The sequence below is a fragment of the Aulonocara stuartgranti genome (genome assembly GCF_965226115.1).
Source record: "Aulonocara stuartgranti genome assembly, chromosome: 9".
NCBI lineage: Eukaryota > Metazoa > Chordata > Actinopteri > Cichliformes > Cichlidae > Aulonocara > Aulonocara stuartgranti.
The window spans coordinates 34,176,197-34,193,849 of record NC_138960.1 but is presented as its reverse complement, the minus strand read 5'-3'; the positions used below and the strand labels follow the sequence as shown (position 1 = coordinate 34,193,849).

Genomic DNA, 17,653 nt, shown 5'->3' with positions numbered 1-17,653 from the left:
GCCGTCTGCAGGGCCACGGTTTAAAGAGCTCACATTCGCTGCTAAAACTGTGTGTGTGACGTGTTTAGGGGACGTCTGTAAACTGTAGATAAAAAACCAAAACGGTGTCCTGCAGTAGTGTGTAAAAATAACCTTAGAAGCTCACTTTGGAGATGAGACTAGTGACCATTACTGAAATAAAATCAAGCAAGTCGACTTAAATATTCTTGAATGAAATAAAGAATGTCATCATCATCAGTACACAACATTTTTAATCATTGTTCATTATTATTGCTTTGTTCCACAGTAACAGTGGAGCTATGACTGTGTTGTTAAAGGCCGTCCCTTTAACCCCGGGCCCTCCACATCCACATACACTACAGTGCTAACTTAACTCTAAGGGTTCTCCACTTTATTTACTGGTCTGATGTCCGTCAGTGAACAGGCCACAGCTGGACAGATGTCATTTTCTTCATGCATGTGTCATTTTTAAGCTTTACAGTTTTCTGTAGCAGCAGCAGTTTTTCCTTGTCAGGAACGACTGAAAACACACGGACTAAATACACACAGGAGACTAATGAGGGAAGTGGGAACACACGGGGAAACAGCTGAACACATGAACATAACGACGTCACGAGAGGTGGAGTAAAACTAAAAACATTAAACATAGGAACACAGGACCCCTTCAAAATAAAACAGGAAACATAATGAGACGCAGACATGACAACCTGAACTTGACAACGTAAGACACAGACATGAAACACATGAAGGGCTTAACAGGGGTTGGAAGACACAAGGGGAATCGAATAACAAATGAACTAGAAAAACTAATGAGCTTAACCATATACTATAAACATCAAAATAAACTAAAACTCAAAACACTTGGTCATGAGACCCAGGGTCGTGACACTATGGCTGCTGTTTCAATAAGTGTGTTCATTTCAGTTCCACCTCAAGGAGCCTCAAATAGCTTCATGTTGTAAAGTGAAGCCTCTCCAATATTAAAGAGAACCCTTAAAATCAAATGATTCTCTGCAGTATGAACTTGGCGACAGTGTGGAGGAAGAACTCCCTTTTAACAGGAAAAAACTCAAACCAGCTGAACCACTTGAATAAGCTGGTTGGTTGGTGAGATGGAAGATGGCACATGACCTGATGCTCCTGCTCATTCAGCAGGAAGGACTTTAAATTTAATGGTGTTGGATCATCTGAAGCTCACTTTTTGAGTTTCTTCATTCGGTTTCTTCTTCATTGATTATTTGCTGTGTGTAGTAATAGTTTCATTGTTTATTTTGAATAATTTTAGAGCACCACTGACATCGTTTCAGTCACTATTTTCACCCACTGTTTCAGCTTTGGTGATTTACCCTGAGAATGTGCCATCATGCTCATCCCCAGGTCTTCACCACAGACTCTGAGGTAACAAGACGTGATCAGGCAGCTGCTAGGGTTTGGATTATTTATCTGAAATATTATTTTTGAAACAAAAAGGAGATACAGTGAGTTTAAGGACATCAAAGTTGACTAACAGCAACCTATCTGATCTGAATTTACTAGCAGTAAATGTAGTTAATGGTGTCTGTGATGGTTTCAGAAAAGGATCTACTCAAATAAAGCGACTTTCCAATTTAAGATTGTTCATAAAGCCTCTGCTTTGCATTTATAATTATTTATAATGGTCTGATTGATGTATATGTAGGAAATAAACTGGAGGTGTTTTTTGTAGCTGCAGGTTTATTAACCAATGTTTCAGCCCTAATGTAAAAGTTGTGAAGCTTGTTTGCATGTTTGTGCTTGAATGTGACTTTCCTCGTGCATATTTGCATGCGTGTGCGTGTGTGTGTGTGTGTGTGTGTGTGTGTGTGTGTGTGTGTGTGCGTGTGTGTGTGTGTGTGTGTGTGTGTGTGTGTGTGTCCTTCCTGAGGGCGACACTTGTTTGGTTGTCTGTGTTGGCGTGGTGACCCAGAAATTCATCCAGTCTCCCCCATCTTCCTGTTTCATAACATCTTCACTTTTGGTGTCTGTAGTAAAAAAACCTCTGCTGTTGTTTCATGTTGTGCAGAATTAAAGCCTCAGATTGTTCTTGAGCAAGGCAGCCGAATGCTAATGGGCAGTCCTCAGTCTAGCTTCAGAGGTGAAACAGCTTGTTGCTGTGGTTGTACTCTCCAAGTTACTTTGTGGTTTTTGGCTCACAGAGGTTTAAATGTCTGGTGATAATACTGAAACTTAAAATAAAGATACAAAAACTGACTTTAAAGGGAAGCATTTTTGTTATTTTCATGTTCTATGTGCACATATATTTAGCAATTTTCTAGACTTACTGACTTTGCAGAGGAGGATGACTTTTAATTGTTGGAGGAAACCCACCAACACAGCCCAGCTGTCCCCAGTAGGAAATATGTTAATTATTATTAGCATAAGAAAAGCGATCTTTGTTGCGTTATTCACCTCTTAAGTGGATAACATTTCTAGATCCAAATGCTCCTTTCTTTTCCAAAAGCAACAAAACTCTGTGGCACCACTGACAGTTAAAAAAAAAAATCATGATTGCAATAAAGTTTAACATCAAGGCATCCATGAAAAAGAGTATTTACGAAGGTGGTCAGATAGCTAGTCTCAATCTAAAGATGATGTTCCAAATTCTGACTGATGATTCCTAAAAAAACACTCAGGAGACTGAAAGACTTTACCAACCCTCCAAACAGCAGTATAGTCAGCATAGGCAGTGGTAAAGTCAGACTGGTTGACATATAATGTGCTATCAGGTTCCATGATGTAAAATACTGAAAATCAACCAAATTGAAGCCAAAATAACGTCAGAGATTATCCAACCATAGGACGAGATTAGTCCTTAACACGTTGGTGCACGATTTCTTGCTACGAAAAAGTCCTGACCTTAAGGTTAAGGTCCGCACTGCAGCGTGCTAACAGGATGAGAGCCTCATCCAACACACGGCCGACACGTCATCACTTATTAAGGGGATTGCAGCATGCAGTATCGGCATTAAGCATTAGTTGGTTCAGCATTTCCTGAAACCTTAAGGTCTTGCTGTAGTGAGGAGCTGCAAAAGAATTAGTAGTAAACAACAATGCAAAGACACAATGAGCAGGGAACATAATTAAAAGCACGAAACACAGTTGAAGCTCTGCAGAGCAACGGATCTGTAATCATCTGTTCAGCCATTTGAAGTTTGTAGCAGTTCATTGTGGTTTAGCCTGAAGCTGCTGGAAGCAGTATGGAGGCTGATTAGTGTCTGAAAGAAGGGTAACATTAAATATATGACTCTGTCTGACTCTGAAGAAATATTTTCAGGTGATGCCAATTAGAGCATTCTTTGAGAGAAGTGCCTGGAAAAATGGCCAGAAGCCTTGAAAGATCAGAAGATCAGCTTGTAGGACTTTTACTGTGTTGGCTCATCTGTGTCTCATGCCCATGCACCCTGCATCTTTTTCCAGAACGTGAAAGGACATGGGAGGAGGTAGTAAAGGAAAACAGACAGAAGGGAAAGGGTATAGGCAGGTCCACGACTATGAAGAAGTCAAACAGGAAGTTGTTAATGAAAAGACAATGGTAAAAAAAGGTGTAACAGGGTGCTGAAATATATGAGACGACAAAATAGAAATCAAAGAGTAAAGAACATTATAATGCATTTAAATGTCAGACGGAAGCGGTATTTGGTCTTTGCTTCTTAGGCACCATTACTAAAATGTACTAAAAGTCAAGTGTGACCAGTCACTGTGTTGTAATGGTTCTCCTGGCTGGTAATTTCAGAGCTGAATGTTCCTCTGATTATAAATTAGGTACAATAAATGTAGGAGTTTGTCAGAAGGTTGCTGGAAACAATCTTGTGGTCTTAAAAGGTCCTCAGAAAGCTGTGTGACTCAGGGAGCGGAACATTTTAGGCCTCTTTGATGTAATTTAGAGTTATGAATCATTCATAAAACACATGCGTCTGACAGCTTTCATTCACAACGTGGTTAAAATTAGGAGCTGACAGTGAGGTGTCCGAGATAAGATTACAGGCTGAATGCAGTGAGATTGTAGGCATCGTGTTTTTTCAGACACGATTCAGACTGTAGACATTTAATCTGGCCCTGGCAGCATTTACCTTATTTAATGTGTATGTATTTTCTGTTCCAGTAGTGGATGCTCATATCAAACATGGCCAGAATTTTAAATATTGAGGTCAATGTATAGTGAACCAAGAACTCAGCGGTCATCCTTCTCTAACTGCTCAGTTTAGAGCAGCTATTTCTTCTAATGGAGCTGATGGCATAGAAAGAGGGTATCTCCCATACTGTTATCTCAGGCAAATAAGCCCCCACAGCCTGCTGGTCAAAGAGAGAGGAGCTAAAGTGAAATCCATCCATCTTTTATGGCTGATCTGGAATTAGGCTGTAGAGGTAGCAAGTTAATTATACCATTCAAATCTTTTCTTCCCAAGATGTGTTTTATAATTCATCCTGATTGCAACATGATACACCAAGCAGTCAGCTGATCCCTCCATGAAACTCTTGGTCTACAACAGGACTTCCTTCCTCCAAGAGAAAGTTGCCAGGATATATCCTTATTAGATGTGTGGACACAATCATCAGGGCCTTTTTGGCATAAATTAGCTCCACTACAGCCGAATCACATTCTCGTTTTTTGGTCACTACTGTGAGCTAATGACCAGAACTGAGATCGACTTGCTCTTCGCCACGTTGGTCTGGTAGACTTGTATTACTGCAGAGCTCCATCTTATCTCGCTTAGGTTAGGGTAGGCTTGAAGGTTAAGCCCTGTAAACAAAGACACTGATTTGCTTGCCCCACATTGCTTTAGCTGAGGGTTTATGGATGGTGGACACTCAAGCTGTTTGTATGTATGTATTTAACCTTTTAAAGCCGATCGGAGCAGACACGCTCCGTTTTGCGTAACTATTTTTAAATCCCTGTAGAACCGGAACCACATATGCTAGTGCAATAATTTTTTTTGCCTATTAAACCTGAGGAGTTGTACTTACATCTAATGCCATCAGCTTGTCCTCGGTCACGGTTTCCTTCCACGCATGGCTTTGCAAAAGCTGCATAAAAAGCGCTTGCAGGAACAAAAACATAATATTCCAGAAACATACTTTGCCGATCCGATCAGCTGTTCATAACACTTCCTACGTTGGAATAGACGTCAGCGCGAACGATCACATGTCCGCCATTACCTGCCCGAAACCGGAAGTGACGTCATTTTGCGGAAATGTCGTTTTTTACTTGTAGGCCTTAGAAGCCTATACTGGTGTTTTTATAAGTCATGTTTGACTTTATGCTTTTCTGAATAGTTTCTGGGATGCTTAGTTAAAATAGTTTATTTTGATGCACATGCTGTTTTCTTTGCAAATTTGCATCATAAGACTGTTTTTCTTTTCCTGCAGTATATAAAAATTGCTGTATCTCAAAAATAAAACTATGAAAACACTCAAAATAAATTTCCTCTTGTTGTAAACTATTTTTTGCAACTTTTTAAAGTTAAAGTTAAATTTAAAGTTTTGAGGGATAAACCTCTTAAAATTTTCCAAGTAGAAATATATGTAAAAAAAACAAAACAAAAACGATTTTCAATGTTTTTTGTAGTTTATTGCACTTTTTTTGCAATTTATGTCGTTATTATGGACTTAATGCATGCATATTATTAAAATGTGGGCTATAACAGTTGTATTAATGTATAGCAACTTGAAATGCTCCCTAAAGCTCTGGCGGCCTTGGTTCTATGGTAGGTCTTAAAGGGTTAAGGTTGTGGCTTGTGTGGGTTAAGGTTCTTCATGGAGTTACTGGCTGCCAATTCCTGTGGTCCGGTCAACAGTATTCCTCTAACTTTGAAATGCATCACTGTTTTCCTGTAAATATTCAAGGACAATGAATATGAGTGTTAGGTTTAGAAAAAGCTGGTTTGGGTTTCCATTGTAGCGTGTCCCTGCTTTGTCTGTACAACAAGGCTCCTGCAGACACAAAAGTTACTTCTTATACAAACAGATTTCTTACAAATTCCTGCTGACTGTGACGAATAAAAAGGATTCAATTGCCTCCATGAACATGAGACAACTTTGGGACCTTTTTCTTGATGATTTCTGGTTTTCTTGTGAGACCTGTTTGAGAAGAAAAACTTAAGATTTATTTGCTTTTCCAGCCTTTTTGTCATCTTTCAGTGTCGCTGATCTTTCCTAACTCAACTTGGGGAATTTTATTGTTTCAGCTGGGAGGGCCAACAAATCTCATGATGCCAATAAACGTGTACGTGACCAAGTGATGGAGTCAAATGGAAACCAGGACCAAGCAGCTCATCGGGAACTACTGTAGTTGGGGCACGTGTGTGAGAGAGAGACTGAGTGGATGACAGCTTTTGATAAGAATGGAAAACAGAGCTAGATCTTCCTTTGATGTGGACACACACACGTGAATGCACACACACACACACACACACACACTCTCTCTTCAGAAATCAGATTTGGGAGCTGTGAAGAATAAATGCATGAAGGGTTGAAAAACGAGGGCTGTCTAATCATTCAATTAGGATCCAAGGCAGATGGTCTGGACACACACACACACACACACACACACACACACACACACACACACACACACACAGACCTGTTACACACTCACACTTTGTCAGTCTTGCTCTCTTGAAACTCTCAGTGTAATCCTATAGTCAGTCTCTCTCTTTCTCTCCTTCAGTGTAACCCTATACTCGATTGCCCCGTTTCTGAGTTTAATGAGACCATTGTTGGTCTGCACTTCATTATCTCAACTTCCCATAATTATCGGACTCTATACATGGAAACAAAACACCACACAAATAGCATGCTTTCTGAGTGTGTTTTCTTGTCTTTAGCTTCCTTTCAATATTAACTGCACCACAGTGACCTTCTTGCAGGAAACAGTCCTCTCCAACCTGCACATTAGCCCCTGGGCAGGCCTGGTGGACTCGTGTAGACTTCACTGCACTTGTTTCAGCTTACAACTAAACTATAAACAAGATGGATTTGATCTGTTTTATTAAACATACTTTTAATGGGTGTATGGCTGGAAAAAAAAGGAGGAGCAAATACAAATGTACACTTCAAATAAGTTGGTGAGGTGGATGAAGGGCGAAAAGAGAAACCCAAAGATTTCGTTTCACCAATCACATGGATGCTATTGCCTGAACAGACTCTTTTAAAAGCTCAAAAGAGCCAAAGAGAGTTTTCATGTTATATATTCCTGTTACACATTTTTCATCATTCAGTCCTACGTTATGTCTATTTCAAGGACTTTGTCTTCTTTGTTTTTTTCCCTCTTTCCCCCTTTTTTTTGCCTCACTGACTTTCTTCAGTCTAAATCTGATGTTTCTTTTCTCTGTTTTAATATGTTTTCCTCCCATAGGGGAGCTCAGTTATGGCAAAAATCATAAATGCTGGAGTTTGTCTGGGAGATAGGCCGAGACTTGTGGCGCGTCCCTTGGAAAGGGCAGCTGTGTGTGTGGGTGCAGATGTGTGCAATAAGACCTGTGTGGTAGCTACATGGAGCAGTCCTGATTATCTTGTTTTCATTAATCATTAACAGGCAGGATTGTAATAGAGATTAAAACCTGGCTCTGGCATCCTGTGTCCTTTGTTTGGGTCCTTTCCCCCTGTGACCAATAACAAGTAGAGGTTGGCAGACCTGCAGACTCCTCTGGATCAGAAAGGAGGATACTTATCTATATTTATGTAATGCTTCCTCCTTTGTTGACTGCGTAATAATATTTAGCTTTAATTATTTTACATATTACTGTAAAACATGCGTGGCTTCTTCTCTGCAGTGATGAAGGAATGAAATAACGTCCCTAAGAGCGCTGCTGCTTCTCAATCTAAAGTGTAAATTAGCTTCGTCTGTGTGCTGTCTGTGAGTTAATTGTTTAATGTGATGCTGTCCTTGCTTGCCGTGAATGGCTCCATCAGGGATCAATAAAGTATTTGATTGATTTATTGATTGATGGAGAGGGGATTGGACTCTGGCTTGCTTTCCTCTTCATCGAGGATTCGCCTCCATGCAGCCTGTTAATGAGGTCTGGTGCCTTTGTTCAGCCATCAGTTGGCGTGTTTGATAGAGCTGAGGTTGGCGCTCTGTGCAGACCAGTCCGGTTCTTCCATCCCAAACTGGGATTGTATCTTCATGGAAACAGGCCACCATCATGTAGAAAAGGAAAAATGAGCAGTGTGATTGTCTTACCTGGACTAAATATGTAAAATGGATCAAAATCGAAAATTGTGCTCCTGTTGACTCGGTGTTCCATGCAGTAGTGTCATCTGGTTATTTGTAAAACACCTTGTGCAGCTGTTGACATCGCAGAGGTGTCAGGCAGAGTGGGAGGGGGGGCAGGTGTGATTGAGCTTCATCAGGTTGGAGTCGATCGTGGAGAGTTTTTCAGGCTGATTGCTGCCCTTTCAAAGGGCCCGAGCGGCCGCTGAATGATGAGCGAGGTGAAGCTGGGGTTGTCCTGAGTGGCAGAACGCCGTCTCAGAGGACGTAATCATCCTGCGAGCGACGAGGCCGTTCAATCACAGCTCTGTCCCGATGCCCATAGACACTCCTGGCACTCAAATCAAACGCTCGTCAGCTCATGACTCGAGGATTCAAAATATACTCAACAAGTGTTTTCTATCATCAGTTTTGACCTAAAGAGGGAGGCCGCTTTTATTTGACTTCTTTACTAAAGCCTCTGCATCAGCACTGACGCATTTCGCAGCTCTATTACCATAAAATATGGAAGTTACAGCGTTATAGTCCTTAATTGTAATGTGCTCGGCAAGTTTATGCTTTGCAAATGTCACCAATGATTTTTTTTAAAGTGAAGCTGAAATGGACAGATGTGAAAATAAAATTATGTCAAAACTAAAGTGATTAATCCCACAGTGGCAAACACAGTAAGCTGGATGTTGAGCATGCTCAGTGACTTCTTTACAAACAGCTGCTCTGAGATTCATAGTCGTTAACCCTTTAAAGCCGGTCAGAGCGGGCACGCTCCGTTTTGTGTAACTATTTTTAAATCCCGGTAGCTCTGCAACCACGTGAGCTAGCGCAATAATTTTTTTTGCATATGAAACCGGAGGAGTTGTACTTACATCTTATGCCATCAGCTTGTCCTCGGTCAGTTTCCTTCCACATATAGCTTTGAAAAAACTGCATAAAAAGCACTTGCAGCAACAAAAACATAATATTCCAGAAACACGCTTTGCTGATCCGATCAGCTGTTCATAACACTTCCTACGTTGGAATAGACGTCAGCGCGAACTATCGCATGTCCACCATGTCCTGCCCGAAACCGGAAGTGACGTCATTTTGCGAAAATGTAGTTTTTTACCATGAGGGCCTCATGAGCCTATACTGGTGTTTTTAAAAGTTATCTTTGACTTTATGACTTTCTGTGTCGTTTCTGGGATGCTGAGGACTCATATTGCACTGCTGGAAATAGTTTATTTTGATGCATATGCTGCTTTTTTGCAAATTTGCACTATAATATTTATTTTCGTTTTTCCTGCAGTGTATAAAAATTGGTGTATTTCAAAAATAAAACTATGAAGACACTCAAAATAAATTTTAAGTGTCTAGTTTGTGCAACTTTTTTGTATTTACAGTTTTGAGGGATAAGCCTCTTAAATTTCTCTAACTAGAAATATATGTTAAAAAAACAAAAACGATTTTCAATTTTTTTGTAGTTTATTGCACTTTTTTGCAATTTATGTAATTACTATGCACCTAATGCAGACATATTATTAAAATTTGGGCTATAATGGTTGTATTGGTGTATAGCAACTTGAAATGCTCCCATAAATGGCACTACAGCATGTAAAACTATAATATAAGCTCTGGCGGACTTGGTTCTATGGTAGGTCTTAAAGGGTTAATATTGGGAAAAATTATGATTCATAACACAACACGAGGATGTTGTTCTGGTGGTCAGTCAGCTGTTTTTTTTCTGACTATATGTGAGACGTCAGCAGATTTTGGGCTCGTGATTTACTTTTCAATCTACAGATTTCATATTCTGGTTTAATTTCAGCATTAGCAGTAAAAGCTAAAAATAACAATCATCATAATAATCCTGCTGTAAAGTTGAAGCTGCCATGCTGCTTATAATTATTAAAACCATTAAAGCTTTTGTAAACTTTGGAGAGGACTCAACAATGAAATGTGTCAGAAATATCTGAAATACTTCGTGTGTCATCTCTACATTTTTGATGTTTGCAAACATGCACTGGTTTAAATTTTGTTAAGTTTAAACATAATCGTATAAAGCACAACTGGATCGATTTATATTTTGATTTACTGAACTGCTACAATGCTTTGCATTTCTTTTTCCTGTGACTTGATGAACGAGTTTCCAGCAGCAGCAGCTCTGCTGGGTTTTGGTGACAGTGTGTTGAAGTGTGTTCGGTTTGATTCAGCAGGTTGTGGGATTAGATTACTATGTTCAAACTGGAAGTTTAAAGTAGGAAGTCATTTTTCATAGCTAACCTCTGTCCTCTGTCCTCTGTCCTCTGTGTGTGTGTGTGTGTGTGTGTGTGTGTGTGTGTGTGTGTGTGTGTGTGTGTGTGTGTGTGTGTGTGTGTGTGTGCGCAGCTGGTATACTGGGCCAGTCAGCAGCAGGATCAGGATGAGAAGATGGCTGGCTGTGTGTTTCCAATGGGACCAGAGAGCTTTCAGCGCTTCACGCCGGACTCCCTGGCGGCCATTGAGCAGCGCATCGCCCAGGAGGAGTCCCGACGCAACAAACACTACCAGGAGGTGCGTCAAAACAAACACACACACACACACACACACACACACACACACACACACACACAGCTCACACAAGCACAAGATGCTGGAGGGTAAACGTGGAAATAAAGAAGTGAGCCGTTATAAGCAGACAGATGTGAGATATTTCAGATGTGGTTTGTGTGTCTGTGTGTGCGTCAGGACCTGGGCGACGTGGAGCTCCCCCGGCCCCGGCCCGATCTGGAGGCAGGAAAACAGCTGCCACGCATCTTCGCTGACATCCCATCTCATCTGGTGGGCGTTCCACTGGAAGACATCGACCCATACTACTTCAAAGACAAGAGGGTAGGTCACCCAGAGAGAAAGTGTGTGTGTGTTTCTGGATGTACCTTCTCCGCTGTTGGAGAGGATCCCTGGAAGATTCTCTGAGGACCACAGGAGAGTTACCTAGTGTGTGTGTGTGTGTGTGTGTGTGTGTGTGTGTGTGTGTGTGTGTGTGTGTGTGTGTGTGTGTGTCCTGGATTGCTCAAATCTGTTTACATGGTAATATTGTGGAGACCATGTAAATAGGACAAATCAGCTGACTTCAGACTTCATGTAACCAAAAATATTTAGTCAAAGCCGATCGATTCCACAAGCAAGCAGGTGGAAGCCATTTTTAAATTCTTTTTTTAGTTATATTTGATAAGGTATCTGATTAATATCGTGGGTTGATGTGAGATACAAACCATCCCAGAAGTCCGTGCTTTGGTTTTGGTGAGTGGATTTCTATTATTTTTTAGTCTGCAATGGAGCAGACACTCTAGGACATAGGTGTCAAACTCTGGCCCGCGGGCCAAATTTGGCCCGCAGCCTAATTACATTTGGCCCGCGAAGCCATACCAAATTACTATTAGAGCTGGCCTACTGGTATTATACAGCTAATATATATATATTGTTTAGTATTAAGCTTTGCTTTTTCCATATTCAGTTTTTCAGCTAAACGTGTTTGAGTCCATAAGAAAAGATTCATTCTTATATCTGGAGGAATAAATATATTTAAATAAATATTAACGTTAGCCCGCGACTTTGTTCCAGTTTTGAATTTTGACCCACTGTGTATTTGAGTTTGACACCCCTGCTCTAGGACGATATCCTCTCTGTGATTGGGAAAAGTTGGTGATTTTTCAGTGATTGCATTGAATTTTTCCTGATTCTGAGACAGAAAAGCTCTCAGACAGATTGGCGAAGGTTTGGAAATAACTGCCGTCTAACAGACTAACATGTTTCAGTCGGTCGGAGTCAATCTGCACCGATGAGCACAACTCATCTGCAATGCATCTCTTTGAAATAGTTCTCGATTGGTTGGTTCTGGTTATTTTCTGAGCCCCTCAAGAGGAGGCTCAGAAAATAACCTCTGTCTCAGATCTGAAGTTCTGGTTGTGAGTAGCTAATGTGAATTGCTTTTTGTATGTATATTTTAAGATTTTGCAACACATCGCACAGTTTTGTGATTTTTGCCAGTTTTTCACAATTAAACATGGTTTTATCACAAACTGATTGCATGTATATTTGCCAACTTAACCCCCTTCAATCACAAATTGATGGAAACACACTGATAGCACACCGACTTCATCCTGTTGCCACTTTATTGGCGTCTTGGTGAAAGTTGCTTTAAAGGATTTAAAAGTCATTTAGCTTAAACGTTTATTCCACATGGCTTTGATTGTTTTGGTTTTTCTGCAGTTGCCAGCCACTGTTTTCTCGCTGTAGATGTAGCTGTAGCATTATTTAGCACTAATTAGCCAATATGCTTTTCTCTAGCTAAGACTGTTAGCATTGGCCACAGATCTCCAAACCAGACGCTGGCTCATCCAGGTCTTATTCAGTCTTTGGGACTGACTAACTCCTGGAGCCAGCCTCCAGTAGAGCCTGCCAGGAACAATCTACATACTATTCTCAAAATTTATGTAAACTAAACTGCAAATCTACTGTTATAGAAAATACTACATGTATCAGATCTTATGGTTTGTTACATTTCAGAGAACTAAAATAATTTAAAGCAGATTAATCACTTCATTATTTACAGAAAGATTATACATGAAAAAATCTTAAAGCCATAGAGATGAACAGTTTACCCACCCTAAAACCACAAACCCAAGACACAGCACCCATATTATTTAGAAATAAATTCTAAGGAATAAAAATGGAGGCCTTGGCTCCCCGGTTCACTGCTTTAGTGCCTTTTTTGGCAGCACAGTGCATTATTAATAAAATCTGTGTATTTATGTATTTTTCTGTCTGGTTCTCCTGCAGACGTTCATAGTCCTGAACAAAGGGAAGGCCATCTTCCGTTTCAGTGCCACATCCGCCCTCTACATCTTCAGCCCCTTCCACCCTATCCGGAGACTCGCCATCAAGATCCTCGTGCACTCATATCCTTAAGTACACAAACTCTGCTGCTACTGTCTGTGCTTGCCTTATGATCTGCAGGGAAATGGCTGCGGGTGGGGGTCAGGGGTCAGTTACAGAGGAGCCTCCAGTGCTTTCAGTGTGTGCTGAAGGATGCTGTGTGAGAGAAGCCAGGCCACCCTGACGGCAACAGAAGCAGTTGTTGTGGTTGTTGTTCTGCCTTCGTCTGCTTCACTGCGTCTCATTGTGACTGACGGGGCAGCGATATCTCGGATACTGTTTTATTTTGATTACAACCATCAACACGCAGTCCCGTATAAAGAGACCATCACGCAGTTTCACAAGTAAAGATTAGAGGGTTAGAAAAGCTTAGCTTCATTCTTATCAGAAAATATTCAAATTAAAATCAGAAAATAAATATTAATATAAACTAAAAGTCAAGTTTAAAGAGCAGGAGGGTCTAAGACAAGGTTGCATCATGGGAAATGTAGGCTCCAGGAGATTTGAACGTAATGTTTTAGTCTCTGCTGCTTTTCTTAAACAAAGTCCAGTCACACCACAAACAAACAAATAGATAAATTAGATAAGGATTTTAATGATTAATTGTTATATGTGAGTATTTATTGGTAGTATAGGATTTCAGGTTGTTGAGCAGTGTTAGGATTTGTCATTGTTTCCTTATTTTAGAGGTACGAGAACGCGTGAGCTGATCACAATAACAATCCCAGTTGCACTGATGATGATAATTATTCATTATGCTCCTGCTTTTTACAGAATTTGCTAGGGCAGTTATGTGAGCATTGACTGTACAGCAGTACATCTAAGGTCCTTAAAGATAAAAGACAGGGGACAGCTTCCTGGTGTTCGTTGAATGTGCTGATTGGTTGGCACCACAAAAAGTCAAGATCCTGTAAATCTACGTATACATACCGTGTATGCATGTGGGCCTGGCACACAGCCTGATTAATGATGCTGTATGTTAACTGAAGAGGTGAGAGATAAAGGTTTAAAGGTCCAGCTCTGTGCTGACAGGTGAACGTACACAAAGTCTGTGTGATGGGTGGCATGCTAACTGCTCAGCTTATGTTATGTTGAAGGATAGCAGAACTAATGCTAACACGCTTTCAGTGTAAATCAAAACTCATTATTCTGCATGCCTGCTGGAAACACATGAAACGTATTTAACAGTTCGATAAGTTCCTCTCTCTGGCCAGAAGAGGGCAGCTCCTCTGGAAACAGTCACTGTGAACACAACCGTACTACTCACTTGATTTTTCTCTCTTAGAAAATATTTAATGTCAGTAAAATACTCAAGTAAATGTACTCTGATTCCTAACGGTCCTAATCATGCTCTGGTGTAATGGTGTAGGGGATCATTTGGTGTGGCAGCACCAGCCAATCATATGTTTGAAAGGAGTGGAGGTTGCTGCGTGTGGTAGGTGGGGGACTGTGCCACCCCCATGGTGTGGTGTGGATACTTCCCTGACAGTAGAGTAAAGCTCACATTTGAATACTCCAGTTGTGTTGGTGAACGTATCTTGTTAATTAAGGCACTAAGGTTCTCATAGCTTTCAAAAATGTTCCATATTTCACTGTAATCAAAGTTGCGTACGATTAAAATATCTGTTAGCTTAACTCACAGATGTGTAAAGTTAAAATAAGCAAGTGTTTGCTGTCGGTAGTTCAGATGATTTTTTTTTTCAGCGAGGTTAGTTAAAAACTGCCATCCTCATTAATATCAGTTAAAAGCAGATGCTTTTTGCTAGCCAAGCCAGCTAGCTGGTCCAAAAGTGACGTCTAGTTTCAGACTGCTAAGATGATCCTGGGCTAAACGGGTTGGTCTACACAAAGTCTGTGTTAAGCTGATTCTTAACAAATCAGATCTGGCTGTAAACAGTCAGGGGATGCCTTTTATGAATAAAGTGAATACCTTGACCTATTCAGCTAAAGGCCAATTCCTGCATTTCTGTGCTCAAAACTCTTTAATTTCACAGATTAGAGCTTTTCTCATTGTAAAAAAATGGAAGCAGAAAAACAAAAATAAAGCGACTGTTCAGCGTTTTATGGAAAAAAGTTAAACAAATGTAAATTATTAATGTGAAATAAAAAGACTTTTTATTTGATAAAAATACATAAAATAGCATCACTCTTATCAGAATATATTTATGCAAGACATTACAGGTCTGCATACCAATAGTCATCAGATATTTGTCGGAGACATTAATGGTGTAATCGTTGTTTGGCTGCTTTAGACAGACGTCTCTTTACATCCTCCAGTGGTGAGTTTATACTGGGTCCCACAGCTGGACGGTCTCCAGGCACACGCACAGTAATGACAGCATATTAAGCGATCATGTCAACTGACTGTGTGTGTGTGTGTGTGTGTGTGTGTGAGTGTGTGTGAGTGTGAGAGAGAGAGCGAGATAGAGAGAGAGAGAGAGACAGAATCAGAGGGCTCGTACTGTCGGTCGTATTTCTGAGCCAGGTATCATCTTGAGCTGCCTGGTGAGCCGTAAACATGGCCAGTAAATACTGCACAGCCTTCATCAAGGTGGCACACATGCACACACATGCACACAGGTGAATATACAGGCATTACAGGGACACACACACACACAGAAATATTGTGACTATAATCTCTCTGCTGACCAAATCTCTGAGTTTGTTCCTGGAGGAGTGTCGACCTTTGACCTTTGACTTATAGCCTGTCTGTGGTAGGACTCGACTTAAGCGGTCAAAGAAGTGCAGGAGACTGATGCTGTCCAGTGTAGCAAGTGATTTATTCACCATTCTGTGGCCCAAGAATATTTACAAAGAAACAAATAAGAAACTCAACTCTATAATAAACTCAATTCAAATAAACATAACTGAACTTAAATCAACGGAAATTAAGGTCAAACTGCACACAGCTACACTGACCTGAACCCTTCTTCTGAAACACCTGAGTTCGTCTGCTTAAATAGTCCCCTTAATCAAACACTTTCTCCTCTGGACTATTCCATTCAGTAGGTAGGTGAGATGAACATGATTATATTCATCCTCTACTACTCCTCTTGACTGGCAACATAAACTCTGGTGTAATCAATACATATCACAACATTAAATCTATTTCTTTATAAACCCTTTAAAATCAACTTTATTAAATTATAAGAATTCTTCCCCTCCTGCCCTTGGTCTCTTCCTGTGACCTCAGATGAACCCAGAAGGTATAAAGCAGGAAGTAGAACTACATTTCCTCCTTTTGCTTCTGGAAGACAGGTAGGTAAAGGTAAGTTCAAACAATACAAATTAACAGTTGAAATAAATAACATGTTAACTTAACAAACTTGCATGAATTGATTTAAACCAAGATGTTATATTATATAATCTGTAAAAGTGCAGAACATAAACAAACCCGGGATAGTAGATGTTTGCCTATTGCAGATTACATGTGAAATATGGTTAAATCAAAACAAGAATGTTAACTAAGAATGTAGACAAATGGTCTTCTCACCCACTTTGTCACACTCCCCCCCCCTTAAGACCGTTACTCCTCTGAGTCACGGGACAGGAAATCAGCAATGACATTCTTATGTCCAGGTCTATACTGGACCTGGAAACGAAAAGGCTGGAGAGATAAATACCATCTTGTTATCCTGGCATTAGTGTCTTTCATATTATGAATCCATTGCAAAGCACGATGATCAGTCTCAAGAACAAACTCTTTCCCAACAAGATAATATCGCAAGGTGTCTAGAGCCCATTTAATCGCCAATGCCTCCTTTTCAATGGTCGAATACCTCATTTCCCTTGGAAAAAGTTTTCGACTGATGTACTGGACAGGCAACTGCTGCCCTTCCTCTCCTTGCAGTAAAACAGCTCCCAGACCCACCTCAGAGGCATCTGTACTGTGAATGGAAGGTTAAAATCTGGACACTGCAAAACAGGTTTCTGACACAAACAGTCTTTCAAATCATTAAATGCATCCTCAGCATCTTTCGTCCACCTGATCCTTGTAGGACTAGATTTTCTTGTCATGTCAGTCAATAAAGCTGCTCTTGAGGAAAAATTTGGAATTAGTCGACGATACCAACCTACTAATCCCAAAAATGATCTCAACCTTTTCTTTGTGTTTGGCAAGAGTGCTGCAGCAACTGCATCCACTTTTCCAACCTGAGGGCGAATGCCTCCACCCCCTATTACATAACCCAGGTACTGCACCTCGGGCTTGGCGATGTGACATTTCTTGGCATTTATGACAAGTCCAGCATTTGCGATACGTCGAAACACATCAGCAAGATGTTTCAGATGATCTTCCCATGTACCACTATAAACAACAATGTCATCAATGTAGGCAGCTGCATATTGTTCTGCACCCTTCAACACTCGATCCACCAACCTTTGGAATGTAGCTGGTGCTCCATGCAAACCAAAGGGCATCACTGTGAATCTAAACAGTCCACTCGGCACTCTGAATGTTGTTAAGTCCTTAGATGAATCTGTCAAGGGAACCTGCCAATAACCTTTACAGAGGTCAAGGGTAGTCAGAAATGT

General features: G+C 40.6%; 1 protein-coding gene across 2 annotated transcripts in view; it reads left to right on the top strand.

Annotated features, from left to right (window-relative positions):
• LOC309714133 (sodium channel protein type 3 subunit alpha-like) overlaps positions 1–17,653 on the top strand; it is a 279,618-nt gene that overhangs the window by 50,085 nt on the left and 211,880 nt on the right. For both annotated transcript variants that reach the window (XM_082546328.1, XM_082546327.1), the window contains exons 2-4: positions 10,592–10,756; positions 10,931–11,074; positions 13,025–13,143. In XM_082546328.1, the coding sequence (XP_082402454.1) occupies positions 10,634–10,756; positions 10,931–11,074; positions 13,025–13,143 (386 nt within the window). In that variant the 5' untranslated portion in view covers positions 10,592–10,633. The remainder of the gene's footprint in view (positions 1–10,591; positions 10,757–10,930; positions 11,075–13,024; positions 13,144–17,653) is intronic.